Source organism: Salmo salar, chromosome ssa22 (genome assembly GCF_905237065.1).
Source record: "Salmo salar chromosome ssa22, Ssal_v3.1, whole genome shotgun sequence".
NCBI classification, from domain to species: Eukaryota; Metazoa; Chordata; class Actinopteri; order Salmoniformes; family Salmonidae; genus Salmo; species Salmo salar.
The window spans coordinates 25,059,412-25,078,471 of record NC_059463.1 but is presented as its reverse complement, the minus strand read 5'-3'; the positions used below and the strand labels follow the sequence as shown (position 1 = coordinate 25,078,471).

The window sequence follows — 19,060 nt, the reverse complement described above, 5'->3', positions numbered from 1 at the left end:
ACATCCTCAATTGTCAAGTCTTTGTTATACATTTCATGTGCATGTAGACTAGTTTGATTGAATGATTGCAGTTATATGTCTCTGCAAAAATTGTGAAACAATGCATTATAAACTAAATTGAATACATTATTTAAACATTAAACAGAATAAAGGTCACTGTCCCAAGTCTTGTCCCTGTCCCTTCCCTTATCCCTGTCCCTTCCCTGATCCCTGTCCCTTCCCTGATCCCTGCCCCTCCCCTGCAGATCCTTGTTCCTCCCCTGCAGATCCCTGTCCCTTCCCTGATCCATGCCCCTACCCTGCAGATCACTGTCCCTCCCCTGCAGATCCCTGTCCCTCCCCTGCAGATCCCTTCCCCTCCCCTCCAGATCCCTGTCCCTCCCCTGCAGATCCCTGTCCCTCCCCTCCAGATCCCTGTCCCTCCCCTGCAGATCCCTTCCCCTCCCCTCCAGATCCCTGTTTCTCCCCTGCAGGTCCCTGACCCTCCCCTCCAGGTCCCTGGTCATGTTCCTTCTGAGGAGTTGCTTCAGCCCCCTTGAGGAAGGTATGAAAGTGCTCTTCTGTGTTGAGCTCAGGTTTCTTCAGCAGCAGGTGACATTTTGGCAGATAGTAGGCCACCATCAGTCCCATGTTACTGAGCAAACTGACAGATACATGAACGATGGAGCGGTCTTTGTCATTCAGACTGGTATAGATGGGGATAAAGACCACCCAAACCACGCAGTAGGTCAGGGTGGAGAAGGTGATATCTCTGGCCAGGTTGTACTGTCGAACGGTCTTCACAGCCATGAAGGTGCACATGAAGGATGTGAGGGCCAGGAGGCCATTAAAACCCTGCATCAGGCCCAGACCTAAAATGGGTTCCACAGGGCATCGCAGGAACTTCCTCACAAAGGTCACCTTCATCTTGGCCAGGTACTGGGATAGAGAGGGCCCTTCCTGGACATAGTAGCCACAGATCCCTGCCTGCACTCCACAGCAGGCCAATACTAGCAGACAGCCTCCAGGGCCTCTCAGTGTATCCAGATGAAAAGGAGCCTTGCCAGGGAATTCTGTCACGTACACAATCTGAGGGAGGACAGAGAATGAGCTATTCCAGGATTCATGATACTCTGCGTCTTCCTCACTCATATTCATCCAAATGTCTCCTGAACTGTTGGATTTTTATATCAAAGAAAACCTATTTAGCTATATAATATCTCCATGATTCATGTTTGTTTTGTGTTCCACAGGTCTAGGCCTTACCTGCAGTGAGATGACTAGGATGATGGACAGGGTGACCGTTTGGAAAATAGAGCTGAGGGGCAGCTGCAGACGACACACCAGCTCCCCCGGCTGGCCCAGGAACAGCAGCAGGCAGGCACAGCCTCCCATCAGGCTGAGGAGGGCCACACCACCCAGGGCCCCCCCAGAGGCCCTCACCAGCGGAGATCCCCGGTGCTGCAGGAGCAGGACCCCCACAGCCCCCTGACAGGCCAGCATCACCAGCATGGCCAGCAGCAACCCCAGGGACTGAGGCTGGCTCCAGGTAAGGAAGTCAAAGGTAGGCTCGGTGCAGTTGGTGCTACGTACTTGGGACCACTGGCCCTCTAGACACTGGGTACACTGGATGTCCACTTGGAGACAGAGAAGGAGCAGAGACGTGGTTAGAATGATAGAACCAGATAAGAGTAGAAAGTCTTATAAGACCACCACTCACATCTTTCAATTTTGTACATTTATTGGGCATTTTTTAAACACAATGTTGGCAGTGTTTGACAAAGGTGTAAAGCTGTTAGTCTGTTCATCTGTTAGTTTCAGCATGTTGCTCAAGGAAAATATCAAAGAAATCTACAAAACCAAATCACAAGAGTGATGGCCTTTTTAAGGACTAGATTGATGGATGTCATTTCTGTGAGTGTTAATCACCCACTTGTGCCATTCTGGAAGGTGCCCGGCAAACATTCAATACAGTCATAGCAGCAGGAATGGAAGCCTTTCACTCTGCGCACCTGGCCAGGGCCACACTCAGAGGAACAGGTAGACTCAGGGGCCTGCAGCAGAGGTGGGGTCAGAGAGGTCAACACCACAGGAGGCTGCTGAAGGGAGGACGGCTCATAATAACCGCCGGAACGAAGCGAATGGAATGGCATCAAACACATGGAAACCATGTTGTTGTTTTTTTTAATACAATTCCACAAATTCCGCTCCAGCCATTACCACGAGCCCATCCTCCCCAATTAAGGTGCCACCAACCTCCTGTGGTAAACACATTTAAATGAAGACTTTTTTACGTCAAACATTTGAGCAGCTTTAACCAATAGTGGTGAAAATGTAGTTTGGTGCATAAAAGGAAAATGCAATCTACTCTAGCTGAACATACCCAAGGAACTTAGAAAAGTTACCACTTTGTGGAGCATAGCTGGCACATTAAAAAGGCTTAATCCCAGAGGTAAAAATGTGAAAAGCCGATAAAATCCAACATTATGTTTGATGAGGAGATGGGGCGGCGATTACCTTAGTACTGCCTGTATGCCATTGGATGAGGGTGTTGTTAATTGACAGGTTCTTGTAGAAGGAGCCGACATCTTTGAAACTCAGACTGTTGTTTCTCCAGACCCACTGTAGTACGTTGTAGCCAATGTTTGGGTTTCCATTACTGTCAAACTCAAAATGACTTCCATTTAGACTGAAGTTTACCTTCTTCAGCACCTCCAACAGCTGTAGGGGGAGAGTATTGTTAATTACATTTGTAAAAGTATCCTTGCACATTCTCACATAATCATTATCTGGGAAAAAAAGTACCATGAGGGAGAATGTACCTGCCAGGGATAGACTTTGCTTTTAGCGCCCCTCAGGCAGCTATTGGCATTGCACCCGAGCAGATTGTGCAGTGCGTGTGCAACGCTGTAGATGGCAGCATAGACACTGAAAGCTGACCTCAGCAGTATGGGCTCTGTCACTAGATGTAAGTTGTCTGGGGACAGGTTCCAGCAGTCTGGGCACTGGTTCATACCACGGGTTGACTCTGTATCTGGTGAGGGCTGCCTGGCCCTCTCTTCTCTGATCCTGGAGAAGAGTTCCCTTGTGTAGGGTGTGAGCAGGGCCAGGGTCTGGCTCTGGAATGTGAAGGCGATGATAGTGCCCACAGTGTGGATGTTTGGGAGAGTTGATACGTCTCTGTGCAGGGCCCAACCATCGCTGGCCACCCACACACCTGTCAGATTCCTCCTGATCACCTGATCACAAACAGCATGTTGGTATCGTAGCAATGGTCATTGAAATTGTTAAAATGTTTTTAAAACTATTGTAATAAATGAAATAGTTGGAAAATAGATTATGTAACTCCAAACTTTTCGATTTTTTTATAATCTATCAGATATTGACTGAATTATAGCACATAAAACATTTTACTGACACGGAAAAATAATGAATGAAGTTCAGGGATTTTGGTGGGAATTCAAGTATTACATTTATTGTCAAAAGTAACTTTCTTTCTTAGAATGCACTCATATATACATTTTCTTATTGTATCAGGTATTTTTTTTTTTATATTTTGTGTTAAAATAAAGAAAATCATATGTGCCTCATTTCCATAAATACGCAGGGTATATTTACATATATGAAAACATTAACATAAAGGGGTGGAACAGGGCTGAAACCACCAAACACCTGCTCTGACTACCCTACCAGCACTCACCTGCTCTGTCTACCCTACCAGCACTCACCTGCTCTGTCTACCCTACCAGCACTCACCAACTCTGTCTACCCTACCAGCATTCACCTGCTCTGTCTACCCTACCAGCACTCACCTGCCCTGTCTACCCTACCAGCACTCACCTGCTCTGTCTAACCTACCAGCACTCACCTGCTCTGTCTACCCTACCAGCACTCACCTGCTCTGTCTACCCTACCAGCACTCACCTGCTCTGTCTACCCTACCAGCACTCACCTGCTCTGTCTACCCTACCTGCACTCACCTGCTCTGTCTACCCTACCAGCACTCACCTGCTCTGTCTACCCTACCAGCACTCACCTGCGCTGTCTAGACTGCCCCATTAATTACTGTTGATTTCAATTTTCTCTTGCATAAATCAACAAGTGTGTCAATAGCAGGATACCTCCGGATTTAAAATCAATGTGCTTGGCTCTAGATTACACCTGTCTAAACATACTTTACATTGTTTGCGAGATCAGACATAATATCACTATAGTCAGTGTTCATTTTCGGGAGTTGCTTTCATTTGAGCGAATCTCATTTGTAAACACTGTATTAAATTATAACTTTTTTCAATTCCAAAAAAAGGAACACACATCAAAATAAAGTTATCTTTCTTCTCTTTGTTGTGATGTAAGTGTGAAGATGGTGCGTTAGATCCTAGATGAAGCTTTAGGGTTCTTAGAAATACAACGGAAAGACAACGTGTTCCATTGAGCCCATTTCAGCCATTACCGGGGTGTGTTTGACAAGTCATTACAAACATTTCATAACATACATAAACGGGGGAAAACAACAGGCACAAGCAAGAGTATAAGAGTAGCAGGAGTACATTTTATTAATCAATCCAGGGAGATTTAAGTGACAAGTGGTTTTGCACCCCTCAAACACAGGAAACAGATAGCTGAAAAAAACTGATCCTAAGATGGGCGGGGCATGCACGTTGCTACTTACAGACAAATGTTCTAATCTGAATTCAGATACTGTAAATGAATTGCATTAATGTACTTTAAAAACAGTCAAACCAATGGCTGCATAAAGCTTTTTGAAAAGCTTGTGAGATTTTACAATTTTGTCGGTCTTTAGAACTCTTATGTGACTTGCTATCTCACTGACCTCAGTGAAGAAGGCTCTGGCAGGCTGGGCGAGGGAAAAGACCACCACCACTCCCACCTTGGCCTCTGCGATGCGGTCCAGGATCTCTCTGACCACTGGCTGTGGGTCACGGTACATAGGGATTAACCCCTCGTAGCCCACACAGATGGAGCTCTTTGCTGCCAGGGTGGAGAACTGGCGCTGGCCCTGGCGTCCGTACTCATCCTCACTGCCCACCACGGCCGCCCAGTTCCACTGGAACCTGTTTAACAGATACACCATGGCCTCCACTTGCCTCTTGTCACTGGGAACAGTGCGCAGGAACGATGGGTACATACTCTTGTCACTGAACAGGTCACTAGTTGCGAGGTAGCTAATCTACAGAGGACAGAGGGATGATGGTAATGAGACATAAGTAGCATTGGTAGATACAAAAAGCAATTATGTCTCCACTGCAGTTGTATCTCACATTTTCATCTGTGTTCCACCACAGCACACAGTTCAATCAAAATCATATTTGAGCGATTGTCAAAAAATGGACGAATCGGAAATCTTCATTTTGCATCATATTAAAAGAGGATGACATTGTTTGCATTGAAAGATAGCATTCCATCATGTGACCATACTAACCTGTGGTATGAGGAAGAATCCCAGTAGTTTTCCTATGACTGAGACCATCTCTGAGGTGGATGGGCCGATGACAGCCGCCACACGGGTCACGTAGTCTGTGTAGTTACACATGACGGCCAGCTCTCGGCTGGAGTCCTCAGTGAGGAAGAGGAGTGTGGGCTTCACGATGACGGCAGACTGCTTGCAGGTGTCGAAGATCTCATAGCCCAGCCTGATGCCAGGGAGTAGGGTGGAGTTGGCGTTGATCTCATCCACTGTGTACTTCATTACAAGGGCCATACCTAGCCCATGCTCATTAATCCTACCAGGCGAAGCACAGACAGGGAGGGGTTGTTACTGCTGTACTATAATTCAATAATTCAAATCATTTAAACGAATGAGAAGCAAGCACTAATTCGAATGAGATATGCAGAATCTGCTAAAATGATTACAGTATAAAGACACTTGATATAGGGAAAAAATTATATTCAGCAAAAAGTACAGTGGGTCTTGAATTACTGTACCTGTCACAGCTAATGTTGTCCGGCTTCACTCTGTGGCTCAGGTTGCTGGTGAGCTCATTGATGGGGAAGAGCCCCCCGAGGAGGATGTCTCCCGAAGAGTTAAACAGGTTGGTAGTGATATTCTGGAACCATGGTGGAGAGCTCTGACTGCACCCTGCTCCTAACACCCAGCATAGAACCAGCTGTCTCAATGGCACCGCCATGCTGCTGAGGGCAGGTAGAGACAGGCTAGGGGTCATGGCAAACATCAGAGAGAACTTAAAGCAGGCATCGGCGAATGCCAGTGTAGAAAGATGCATTGAGAGAAAGAGAGAGGGTCAGAGGGAAAGAAAAAGAAGGCACAGAGGCCAGGAGAAAGTCATTTGAAAGGTAATTTGCCATCCAACCAGTTACCGAGTAATGGAGAAGCTCACCTGTACTCGTACCTTCACAGCCCAGTCGAGTCGATGGGGAGAGCTCTACTCTCAGTCTGTCTGTACCTCCTGTATCTCCTGTATTTTGATGGGTAGTGAATAAAGTACTTCGGGTCAGGCTGCCCTGTACCAGAGTACAAGTCTCACCAGAGGTGTGCTGTTGCTTTCAACATGACACCGGAGGTCCATTTACATTTGTGGTACGCCTGAAGATGTTTGAAACAAGACTCCAACATATGGAAATTACCAGGCGACAGGTTCTTGTCAGACACTTCCAAAGTATTTTCCTGACATTTGCTTGTGGTTGGCTGATTAGGCCTTGTCAGTATTGTGCGTGGTTAGGGGAGGTTAGATGAGACGAGCGCTTTAATACCGCATGCATGATTTGCACAGTTTTTATAAGACAGTAAAACTTCAAAGGTGGCCTTGTGTGTGTTTGATGAGTTGCTGTGGTGTCTCCATTTCATAGGCATATAATATTTAGGAAAATCAGGTGTCAGGTGGCTAATCAACAGAAGCCAATTTGTCTCTCTCCTGTCCTTTTCTGCTGCCGATAGCCCTCTGTTAGTACAAGCTGTTAAACATTTGCCAAAATCTATATTAGCATTCTATATCCACTTCTACCATTATAATCTTAAAGTTAAGCTGGAGCTGTAGTTTGAGAGTTGAGATTTATTATATTTTCTCTCTCATCTGATGTTTGCATATTTGTATTCAGCCTGGATACTCAGAGTATTTTGCATTAACCTTTGCATGCCATCTTTTTGTCCATTTGCATCGAGATAGAACATCACATTTCCAGGTTCTTCCAGGTATTTTGCATGAAACAATAAACACTTTTAACCTTAACACACACCTTTGAAAAAGTTTTAGTCAGTATGATCACTACACCTTTGTACTGTATATAATAGGGCTGAACTTAAATGTACTTATTCACAGCTCTTTAACTGGGTGACAGAGGATCTGTCTGACAGACAGTGTATAGGTGTATTTGGACCCTAGTTAAAACAGGTACTGTAGTCTTTCTTCTATCTTGTCCGAGATCTTGACGTGAGCAGACACATACCAATGCTTGTGACGAAACACCTGATGTTTCACTTTAGTACAGTGCGTCTACTTTCCACCCACGTTTAAAAAAAATTACGCCATGCTACTATTTAGTTTTTATAATCAGTTTGTGATATAAAGCAAACTAAAGTGAAAATGCTATAAAACAGTTTTTTACATTTCTGTTCATATACAGTGCATTCGGAAAGTATTCAGACCCTTCACTTTTTTCACATTTTGTTACGTTACAGCCTTATACTAAAATTGCTTAAAAAAATGTTTTTCCTCATCAATTTACACACATAATGACAAAGTGAAAATAGCTTTGTAGACATTTTTGCAAATATATAAAAAATACTATTGCTATGAGACTCCAAATTGAACTCAGGTGTATCATGTTTCCATTGGTGATCCTTCAGATGATTCTACAACTTGATGGGAGTCCACCTGTGGTAAATTCAATTGATTGGACATGACTTGGAAAGGCACACACCTGTCTATATAAGGTCCCACAGTTGACAGTGCATGTCAGAGCAAAAACCAAGCCATGATGTCAAAGGAATTGTCTGTGAGCTCCGAGACAGGATTGTGTCAAGGTACAGATCTGGGGAAGGGTACCAAAACATTTCTGCAGCATTGGAGTTCCCCAAGAACCTAGTAGCCTCCATCATTCTTAAATGGAAGAAGTTTGGAACCAACAAGACTCTTCCTAGAGCTGGCTGTCCAGCCAAACTGAGCAATCGGGGAGAAGGGCCTTGATCAGCGAGGTGACCAAGAACCCGATGGTCACTCAGACAGAACTCCAGAGTTCCTCTGTGGAGATGGGAGAACCTTACAAAAGGACAAACATCTCTGCAGCACTCGCCCAATCAGGCCTTTGTGGTAGAGTGGCCAGACGGAAGCCACTCCTCAGTAAAAGGCACATGACAGCCCGCTTGGAGTTTGCCAAAAAGCATCTAAAGGACTTTCAGACCATGAGAAACAAGATTCTCTGGTCTGATGAAACCAAGAAACTAAGTCCTTGGCCTGAATGCCAAGCGTCACGTCTGGAGGAAACCAGGCACCATCCCTACGGTGAAGCATGGGGGTGGCAGCATCATGCTGTGGGGATGTTTTTCAGCGACAGGGACTGGGAGACTAGTCAGGATTGAGGGAAAGATGAACGGAGCAAAGTACTGAGAGATCCTTGGTGAAAACCTGCTCCAGAGCGCTCAGGACCTCAGACTGGGGTGAAGGTTCACCTTCCAACAGGACAACAATCCTAAGTACACAGCCAAGATAATGCAGGAGTGTCTTCGGGACAAGTCTATGAATGTCCTCGAGTGGCCCAGCCACAGCCCGGACTTGAACCCGATCAAGCGTCTCTGGAGAGTCCTGAAAATAGCTGTGCAGCAACGCTCCCCATCCAACCTGACAGAGCTTGAGAGGATCTGCAGAGAAGAATGGGAGAAATTCCCCAGATACAGGTGTGCCAAGCTTGTAGCGTCATACCCAAGAATACTCGAGGCTGTAAACCCTGCCAAAGGTGCTTCAACTCTGAGTAAAGGATCTGAATACTTATGTAAATGTGATATTTCAGTTGTTTTTTACATTTGTAAAAATTCCTAAAAACCTGTTTTTTCTTTGTCATTATGGGGTATTGTATGTAGATTGATGAGGGAAAAAAATAATTTAACCCCTTTTAGAAGAAGGCTGTAACGTAACAAAATGTGGTTAAAGTCAAGGGGTCTGAATACTTTCCAAATGCACTGTATATGAACAGAAATGTAAAAAACTGTTTTATAGCATTTTCACTTTAGTTTGCTTTATATCATGTATATATTCTGGGATGTTTGCGTGTGTTCACTCCTATGAGGTGGGTTTTATGTGTGCACAGTGTTCCTTTGTTGCAACAAGACATTGTTTGGGCAGTAGACTCAGATAAACACTTCGTGAATGGACGTTTTTGTTTGGTTCTTCGGTAGCCTAAGCCATGAATCCACCTCCAGCCTTCCTAAAACTTTTTTGTGCTAAGGCTCCAGAACAAATACATACACACGTGCGTGTGAGCAAACACATACACAGACACTAATTTGCATACACACACACATTATTATTATTATTATTAGAATTGTGTATCACATTTCCACCAAAATAACATGACTTACAGATGTAAACTTGTTCCCCTAATATCAGACTGTTCATAATTCCAGGCCCGCCTTGTCTGACAGATCTGTAGCTGCATACACTACATGACCAAAAGTATGTGGACAACTGCTCGTTGAACATCTCATTCCAAAATCATGGACATTAATATGGAGTTGGTCCCCCCTTTGCTGCTATAACAGCTTCGACTCTTCTGGGAAGGCTTTCCACTAGATGTTGGAACATTGCTGCGGGGACTTGCTTCCATTCAGCCACAAGAGCATTAGTGAGGTCGGGCACTGATGTTGGGCGATTAGGCCTGGCTGTTAGTCGGCGTTCCAAATAATTCCAAAGTGTTCGATGGGGTTGAGGTCAGGGCTCTGTCAAGTTCTTCCACACAGATTTTGACAAACCATTTTTGTATGGACCTCGCTTTGTGCACGGGGTCATTGTCATGCTGAAACAGGAAAGGGCCTTTCCCAAACTGTTGCCACAAGTTGGAAGCACAGATTTGTCTAGAATGTCATTGTGTGCTGTAGCGTTAACATTTCCCTTCACTGGAACTAAGGGGCCTAGCCCGAACCATGAAAAATAGCCCCAGACCATTATTCCTCCTCCACCAAACTTTACAGTTGGCACTATGCATTTGGACAGGTAGCGTTCTCCTGGTATCCGCCAAACCCAGAGTCGTTCATTGGACTGCCAAATGGTGAAGCTTGATTCATCACTCCAGAGAGCGTGTTTCCAATGTTCCAGATTCAAATGGCGGAGAGTTTTACACCACACTTGGCATTCCGTATGGAAAACCATTTCATGAAGCTCCTGAAAAAAAGTTATTGGGCTGACATTGCTTCCAGAGTTAGTTTGGAACTTGGAAGTGAGTGTTGCAACCGAGGACAGACGATTTTTACGCGCTATGCGCTTCAGCGTTTGGCTGTACCGTTCTGTGAGCTTGTGTGGCATACCACTTCGCGGCTGAGGCGTTGTTGCTCCTAGATGTTTCTCCTTCAGCACTTATAGTTGACCAGGGCAACTCTAGCAGGACACAATTTTGACGAACTAACTTGTTGGAAAGGTGGCATCCTATGACGGTGTCACTTTGAAAATCACTGAGCTCTTCAGTAAGGTAATTCTACTGCCAATGTTTGTCAATGGAGATTGCATGGCTGTGTGCTCGATATTATACACCTGTCAGCAATGGGTGTGGCTGAAATAGCCGAATCCACTAATTTGAAGGGGTGTCCACATTCTTTTGTATATACAGTGTATTTTAACACAAACGGCATGCCGTTTTAACACTAGGTGTCAGATGTGGGTTCAAACACACTGACCGTCCACAGAAAAACACTAGGAACTCTTTATGTAGGGAGAATTGCCTGTAACATGTTTTGATGTGGACAGTATTTTTCATTTTCACAGACGTATGATATTGTTCTTATTCTTACGGGCCAGAGCCCTGATGTGGTAAGAGAATTAGAGTCCATGTGGTGGTGGTGTGTAGGTGGAGGCTGACGGGGCTTCCCAGGGTCGCTGTCTGTGTGGGTAGTGGGTACACAGTGGATATGCAGGCTGTTTGAACAGTTGATAACAGAGGTGATTGGACCTGCCTACTGGGAATCTATGGTTGTTTCTCCTCACTGGTTGCTCTGGTTGTTCTGAACAATGGTCCTGCAAACGAAAACATGTTTTGATTAGTCTGTTGTGTTCCATTGGTCAACTTTATGACCTGCATAAGAGGATTGTGGCTATTGGTTTATTGGTCAACTTTATGACCTGCATAAGAGGATTGTGGCTATTGGTTTATTGCAGACATGTTTTACAGATAAAGAGTTTATTTCCAAAACACTATATCCACCAATTTCTCACATTTGTGTTTTTTCATTTGAAATTATTGCTTATGTGTACCTTCACGTGTGTGTAAAATATTACTGTTCTGTACATTTAATAAATATTGATGTCACAAATGTATCTTTTGTACAGTTCTTTATTAAACATTTAGTTATTTGTTGCATTTGAATGGGTAAAACACAAGAGTACTACTTATTTCTCTGAGATGGAAGCATATATATAGGATTGTGTCACTGTCTCTCAAGTGATTGATTTTGAACAGATACATGTACATGCCTGTCATTGAACAACAATGATTAGATAGTGAAACAACACACCAATCTTTCATCATTTATTTAAACAAAATCAAATTTACTAACATTTCTTAAAAAATGTATATATAGCGTTTTGGAATTTGCAACTTTTCAAATGCTACTGAGAAGACATTATTGTACATTTCCATAGAAAATAAAAATGGAGGAATGGGTACACTCTTATCAGTAATTGATTTAGTTAGTATTCACTTAAATGAAGTGTCCTTACGTGTTAGTGTGCTACTAATATGTGTGTGTTCATACCAGTGTTTACATAGCTAGCCTAAAGATACTATGGCACTAGTGCTTTGCGAAGGCTTTGGGTGTTACAAAACACTGACTGTGCCGTTTACTCGTCTGTGAGCTGAGACAGGAACAGGCATAGTGCTCTCCCCCCTCATTCCCCCCACCCTCCCCCACACTCACCCCCTGGCCGCAGAATGGCCGGATCAGCCTCGCTCTAATCTCCTTCGTTGGCCAGAGAAACAGTGAGCCCATTGTCAACATGCTGGCCTCATACCCCACAGGGCCTAACAAATTATTAACTAGGCATAGCAGAGGACAGACAGACAGCCCAGCCCAGCTAGGCAGCAGAATACTAAAATGTGCTACTGGACATGAGGCCATCTGTCTTGATCAGCTCCAGTGCCTAACATTGCATGGGGAAAGTGTCGGAAAGAGGGGATCCTGCTGTGCCAAGGCAGGGAGGCCATGCAACACCAACCCAGCTGTGCTGTAGAGTAGTATACGCCATGCAGTTAACATTACACTGCTCACGTCTACTGACTACATCAACAACAGTATATCAAACCAGCCCAGCAGTATAGACCAGCCTGTCCTTGACAAAAAAGCTAAACATTATTTCCCTTCCTCTACGGCTTAAACACTGTGCCTTTTACCCTGCCTCAAAGAGTTAACATCCTTGCTTCCTGCCCCACTCTTCTTCATTGGTTCAACCTGTTCTTCTGCCTTTAAAGTGTTTGTGTGTGTGTGTGTGTTGGAGTTTGTATAGTTTGTATAGTCATATATTATACTGTATAGCTGCAGTAAGTCTATATGAATTTGCACATACTTGCACGTCTCATATGCAAATTCATGAAGCTAAATATACTTTTAATTTAGTACTACATGAATGCATAACCTTGCATGCACTCTTACATAGAGTTGGAAATATACTGGGACAGCTTGTTGTTTTAACTTGATGCTAAGCTCTAACCATACAAATTAACCAAATTCTTAAAATCCACTTTGCCTGAAGTTGTTACATCATGTCCACGACATAGGACAAATCCTGTTTGCACTATAGTGGCTAACCTGCCGGTTAGGGAGAGGTTGCCCTTGGCGCTTACCTCACAAAACTGTTTGCATTCAAACCAGGGATGTGTGTGTGACACGTGTGTGTGACCCCAGTGTTGGTGTTAAAAGAAAAACTTGAGTCAATGTCCGAGACCCTAATTAGTATAATTAAACAATCCCCATCAAAATCCATCTGCTTAAGCTAGAGATATCTGTTGTTTTGCATGGGTATCTGCGGTAGAAGTTGGCCAAGCTACAGCAGTGTTTGTCAGACCATGCGATCATCATGGCAACAATCACCCGAGCCACTGCCTGTTCACCCCGCTATCATCCAGAAGGCGAGGTCAGTACAGGTGCATCAAAGCGGGGACGGAGAGACTGAAAAACAGCTTCTATCTCAAGGCCATCAGACTTATAAACAGCCATCACTAACATTGAGTGGCTGCTGCCAACATACTGACTCAACTCCAGCCACTTTAATAATGGAAAAATTGATGTAATCAATCTATCACTAGCCACTTTATTACCCTACATTACTCATCTCATATGTATATACTGTACGCTAATACCATCTACTGCATCTTGCCATCTTGATGTAATTAAATGTATCACTAGCCACTTTAAACAATGCCACTTTATATAATGTTTTCCTACTCCACATTACTCATCTCATATGTATATACTGTACTCTATACCATCTACTGCATCTTGCCATCTTGATGTAATGTATCACTAGCACTTTAAACAATGCCACTTCATATAATGTTTTCATACCCTACATTACTCATCTCATATGTATATACTGTAGTCTATACCTTCTACTGCATCTTGCCAACTTGATGTAATGTATCACTAGCCACTTTAAACAATGCCGCTTTGTATGTTTTCATACCCTACATTACTCATCTCATATGTATATACTGTACCCTATACCTTCTACTGCATCTTGCCTATGCTGTTCGGCCATCACTCATTTATATATTTTTATGTACATATTCGTATTCATTCCTTTACACTTGTGTGTATAAAGTAGTTGTGGTGAACTGTTAGGTTATATTACTTGTTAGATATTACTGCATGGTCGGAACTAGAAGCACAAGCATTTCGCTACACTTGCATTAACACCTGCTAACCATGTGTATGTGACAAATACATTTGATTTGATTTGATTTATCCCAAAAATCGGTCTTCTCACGAAATGTCTGTAGAGTCCGAACGGTTTGGCCTCCAAACTAATATGACCACTCTATGGAAAGATAAGACTCTCATGAACACAATGGTGTTCAAGTATCACGGGATTCATCAGAAGTCGGTACCGCAGATCTGACAACTTCTGTCTGCAGCATCCGAACAGTTTGGGCTACACACTAATATGACCCCTCTATTGAAAGGTGAGACTCTCACGTACATGTCAGTTGTTTTGCTCTAGGACACCCACACAAGCCTCACAAGACTCGTTTGAAGGTAGCCCAGTACCAGTTAAACCTTATATAAGTATAAACTCAGCAAAAAAAGAAACGTCCCTTTTTCAGGACCCTGTCTTTCAAAGATAATTCGTAAAAATCTAAATAACTTCACAGATCTTCATTGTAAACACTGTTTCCCATGCTTGTTCAATGAACCATAAACAATTAATGAACATGCACCTGTGGAACGGTCGTTAAGACACTAACAACTTACAGACAGTAGGCAATTAAGGTCACAGTTTTGAAAACTTAGGACACTAAAGAGGCCTTTCTACTGACTCTGAAAAACACCAAAAGAAAGATGCCCAGGGTCCCTGTCATCTGCGTGAATGTGCCTTAGGTATGCTGGAAGGAGGCATGAGGACTACAGATGTGGCCAGGGCAATAAATTGCAATGTCCGTACTGTGAGACGCCTAAGACAGCGCTACAGGGAGACAGGACGGACAGCTGATCGTCCTCGCGGTGGCAGACCACGTGTAACAACACCTGCACAAGATCGGTACTTCCGAACAGCACACCTGCGAGACAGGTACAGGATGGCAACAACAACTGCCCAAGTTACATCAGGAACGCACAATCCCTCCATCAGTGCTCAGACTGTCCACAATAGGCTGAGAGAGGCTGGACTGAGAACTTGTAGGCCTGTTGTAAGGTAGGTCCTCACCAGACATCACCGGCAACAACGTCGCCTATGGGCACAAACCCACCATCTCTGGACCAGACAGGACTGGCAAAAGTGCTCTTCTCTGACGAGTCGTGGTTTTGTCTCACCAGGGGTGATGGTCGGATTCGCAGTTATTGTCGAAGGAATGAGCGCTACACCGAGGCCTGTACTCTGGAGTGGGATCAATTTGGAGATGGAGGGTCTGTCATGGTCTGGGGCGGTGTGTCACAGCATCATCTGACTGAGGTTGTTGTCATTGCAGACAATCTCAACGCTGTGTGTTACAGGGAAGACATCCTCCTCCCTCATGTGGTACCCTTCCTGCAGGCTCATCCTGACATGACCCTCCAGCATGACAATGCCACCAGCCATACTGCTCGTTCTGTGCGGGATTTCCTGCAAGATAGGAATGTCAGTGTTCTGCCATGGCCAGCGAAGAGCCCGGACCTGTTGGATCAGAGTTTGAGGGCTAGGGCCATTCCCCCCAGAAATGTCCAGGATATGGCAGCAGTTTTATGGGTGCCCAACCAATTGTGCTATTATGTGTTTTTTTTTCGTGTTATTTGTAACTTATTTTGTACATAATGTTTCTGCAACCGTATCTTACGGCAAAAAAGAGCTTCTGGATATCAGGACAGCGATCACTCACCTCGGATTAGACAAAGATTTTTTCTTCAACAAGCAGGACACACAGGACATTCTCCAAACACCCGACAGGGCCAACATCCCTGTTATTTGCAAGAGGAAGAGACGCAGGTACAGAGGACACAGAGCGGGATGCCTCGTGAGGACCCGCAGAAGGCGAGTGGGAAAGCTGCCATTACCGTCAATATTACTCGCCAACGTGCAATCATTGGACAATAAATTAGACGAGGTACGATCACGAATATCCTACCAACGGGACATCAAAAACTGTAATATCCTATGTTTCACGGAATCGTGGCGAATGACGACATGGATATTCAGCAAGCGGAATATACCCTGCACCGACAAGTTAGAACAGCACACTCCGGTAAGACGAGGGGGCGGTCTGTGCATATTTGTAAACAACAGCTGGTGCACGAAATCTAAGGAAGTCTCTAGATTTTGCTCACCTGAAGTAGAGTATATTGTGATAAATTGCAGGCCACACTACCTGCCTAGAGAGTTTTCAGCTATACTTTTCGTGGCTGTTTATTTACCACCACAGACAGATGCTGGCACTAAGACCACACTCAGTCAGCTGTATAAGGAAATAAGCAAACAGGAAACCACTCACCCAAAGGCGGCGCTCCTAGTGGCCGGAGACTTTAATGCAGGGAAACTTAAATCAGTTCTACCAAATTTCTATCAACATGTTAAATGTGCAACCAGAGGGAAAAACATTGTAGATCACCTGTACTCCACACACAGAGATGCGTACAAAGCTCTCCCTCGCCCTCCATTTTGTAAATCCGACCATAACTCTATCCTCTTGATTTCTGCTTACAAGCAAAAATTAAAGCAGTAAGCAGCAGTGACCAGTGACTCGGTCTATAAAAAAGTGGTCAGATGAAAAAGATGCTAAACTACAGGACTGTTTTGCTATCACAGACTGGAATATGTTCTGGGATTCTTCCGATGGCAATGAGGAGTACACCACATCAGTCACTGGCTTTATCAATAAGTGCATGGAGGATGTCGTCCCCACAGTCACTGTAAATACATACCCCAACCAGAAGCCATGGATTACAGGCAACATTCACACTGAGCTAAAGGGTAGAGCTGCCACTTTCAAGGTGCGGGACTCTAACCCAGCTTACAAGAAATCCTGCTATGCCCTGCGACGAACCATCAAACAGGCAAAGCGTCAATACAGGGCTAAGATTGAATCATACTACACCGGCTCCGACGCTCGTCTTATGTGGCAGGGCTTGCAAACTATTACAGACTACAAAGGGAAGCACAGCCGCGAGCTGCCCAGTGATACGAGTGTACCAGACGAGCTAAATCACTTCTATGCTCGCTTCGAGGCAAGCAACACTGAGGCATGCATGAGAGCATCAGCTGTTCCGGACGACTGTGTGATCACGCTCTCCGTAGCCGACGTGAGTAAGACCTTTAAACAGGTCAACATACACAAGGCTGTAGGGCCAGACGGATTACCAGGACGTGTGCTCCGGGCATGTGCTGATCAACTGGCAGGTGCCTTCACTGACATTTTCAACATGTCCCTGATTGAGTCTGTAATACCAACATGTTTCAAGCAGACGACCATAGTCCCTGTGCCCAAGAACACAAAGGCAACCTGCCTAAATGACTACAGACCCGTTGCACTCACGTCCGTTGCCATGAAGTACTTTGAAAGGCTGGTAATGGCTCACATCAACACCATTATCCCAGAAACCATAAACAGATCCACAGATGATGCAATATCTATTGCATTCCACACTACCCTTTCCCACCTGGACAAAAGGAACACTTATGTGAGAATGCTATTCATTGACTACAGCTCAGCGTTCAACACCAATCTACCCTCAAAGCTCATCACTAAGCTAAGGATCCTGGGACTAAACACCTCCCTCTGCAACTGGATCCTGGACTTCCTGACGGGCCGCCCCCAGGTGGTGAGGGTAGGTAGCAACACATCTGCCATGCTGATCCTCAACACTGAAGCCCCCCAGAGGTCCGTGCTCAGTCCCCTCCTGTTCTCCCTGTTCACCCACGACTGCACGGCCAGGCACGACTCCAACACCATCATTAAGTTTGCAGACGACACAACAGAGGTAGGCCTAATCACCGACAACGACGAGACAGCCTATAGGGAGGAGGTCAGAGACCTGGCCGGGTGGTGCCAGAATAACAATATATCCCTCAACTTAACCAAGATTAAGGAAATTATTGTGGACTACAGGAAAAGGAGGACCGAGCACGCCCCCATTCTCATCGACGGGGCTGTAGTGGAGCAGGTTGAGAGCTTCAAGTTCCTTGGTGTCCACATCAACAACAAACTAGAATGGTCCAAACACACCAAGACAGTCGTGAAGAGGGCACGACAAAGCCTATTCCCCCTCAGGAAACTAAAAAGATTTGGCATGGGTCCTGAGATCCTCAAAAGGTTCTACAGCTGCAACATCGAGAGCATCCTGACTGGTTGCATCACTGCCTGGTACGGCAATTGCTCGGCCTCCGACCTCTTTTACACTGCTGCTACTCTCTGTCACTTTAACTATGCATTCATGCACATACTACCTCAATTGGCCCGACCAACCAGTGCTCCCGCACATTGGCTAACCGGGCTATCTGCATTGTGTCCCGCCACCCACCACCCGCAAACCCCTCTTTTATGCTGCTGCTACTCTCTGTTCATCATATATGCATAGTCACTTTAACCATATCTAAATGTACATACTACCTCAATCAGCCTGACTAACCGGTGTCTCTATATAGCCTCGCTACTGTATATAGCCTCGCTACTGTTTTTCACTGTCTATTTGCTGTTGCTTTTATTTCTTTACTTACCTATTGTTCACCTAATACCTTTTTTGCACTATTGGTTAGAGCCTGTAAGTAAGCATTTCACTGTAAGGTCTACACCTGCTGTATTCGGCGCACGTGACAAATAAACGTTGATTTGATTTGAACTTGCAGGTGCCTTGGTGGAAGAGGGGGGTAACATCTCACAGCAAGAACTGGCAAATCTGATGCAGTCCATGAGGAGGAGATGCACTGCAGTACTTAATGCAACTGGTGGCCACACCAGATACTGACTGTTACTTTTGATTTTGACACCCCCTTTGTTCAGGTACACATTATTCCATTTATGTTAGTCACATGTCTGTGGAACTTGTTCAGTTTATGTCTCAGTAGTTGAATGTTGTTATATTCATACAAATATTTACACATGTTAAGTTTGCTGAAAATAAACGGAGTTGACAGTGAGAGGACGTTTCTTTTTTTTGCTGAGTTTATATGGAAGTGGTTTAGTGCATTTTTTGTGGGGGATCCTGATCTTTCTTATATTT

The 19,060-nt window shown here is 44.7% G+C and overlaps 1 protein-coding gene across 1 annotated transcript; it reads right to left on the bottom strand.

Annotated features, from left to right (window-relative positions):
- Positions 1 to 306: 306 nt before the first annotated feature.
- Positions 307 to 6,505, bottom strand: LOC106583048 (taste receptor type 1 member 3). Its single transcript, XM_014166808.2, has 9 exons — positions 6,339 to 6,505; positions 5,926 to 6,132; positions 5,423 to 5,723; positions 4,814 to 5,170; positions 2,802 to 3,218; positions 2,497 to 2,700; positions 1,913 to 2,033; positions 1,246 to 1,616; positions 307 to 1,068 (listed from the first exon to the last, which is right to left on the bottom strand). The coding sequence occupies exons 2-9, from the start codon at positions 6,126 to 6,128 to the stop codon at positions 307 to 309; spliced, it is 2,736 nt and encodes a 911-aa protein (XP_014022283.1). The 5' UTR covers positions 6,129 to 6,132; positions 6,339 to 6,505.
- Between the last annotated feature and the right edge of the window lie 12,555 nt (positions 6,506 to 19,060).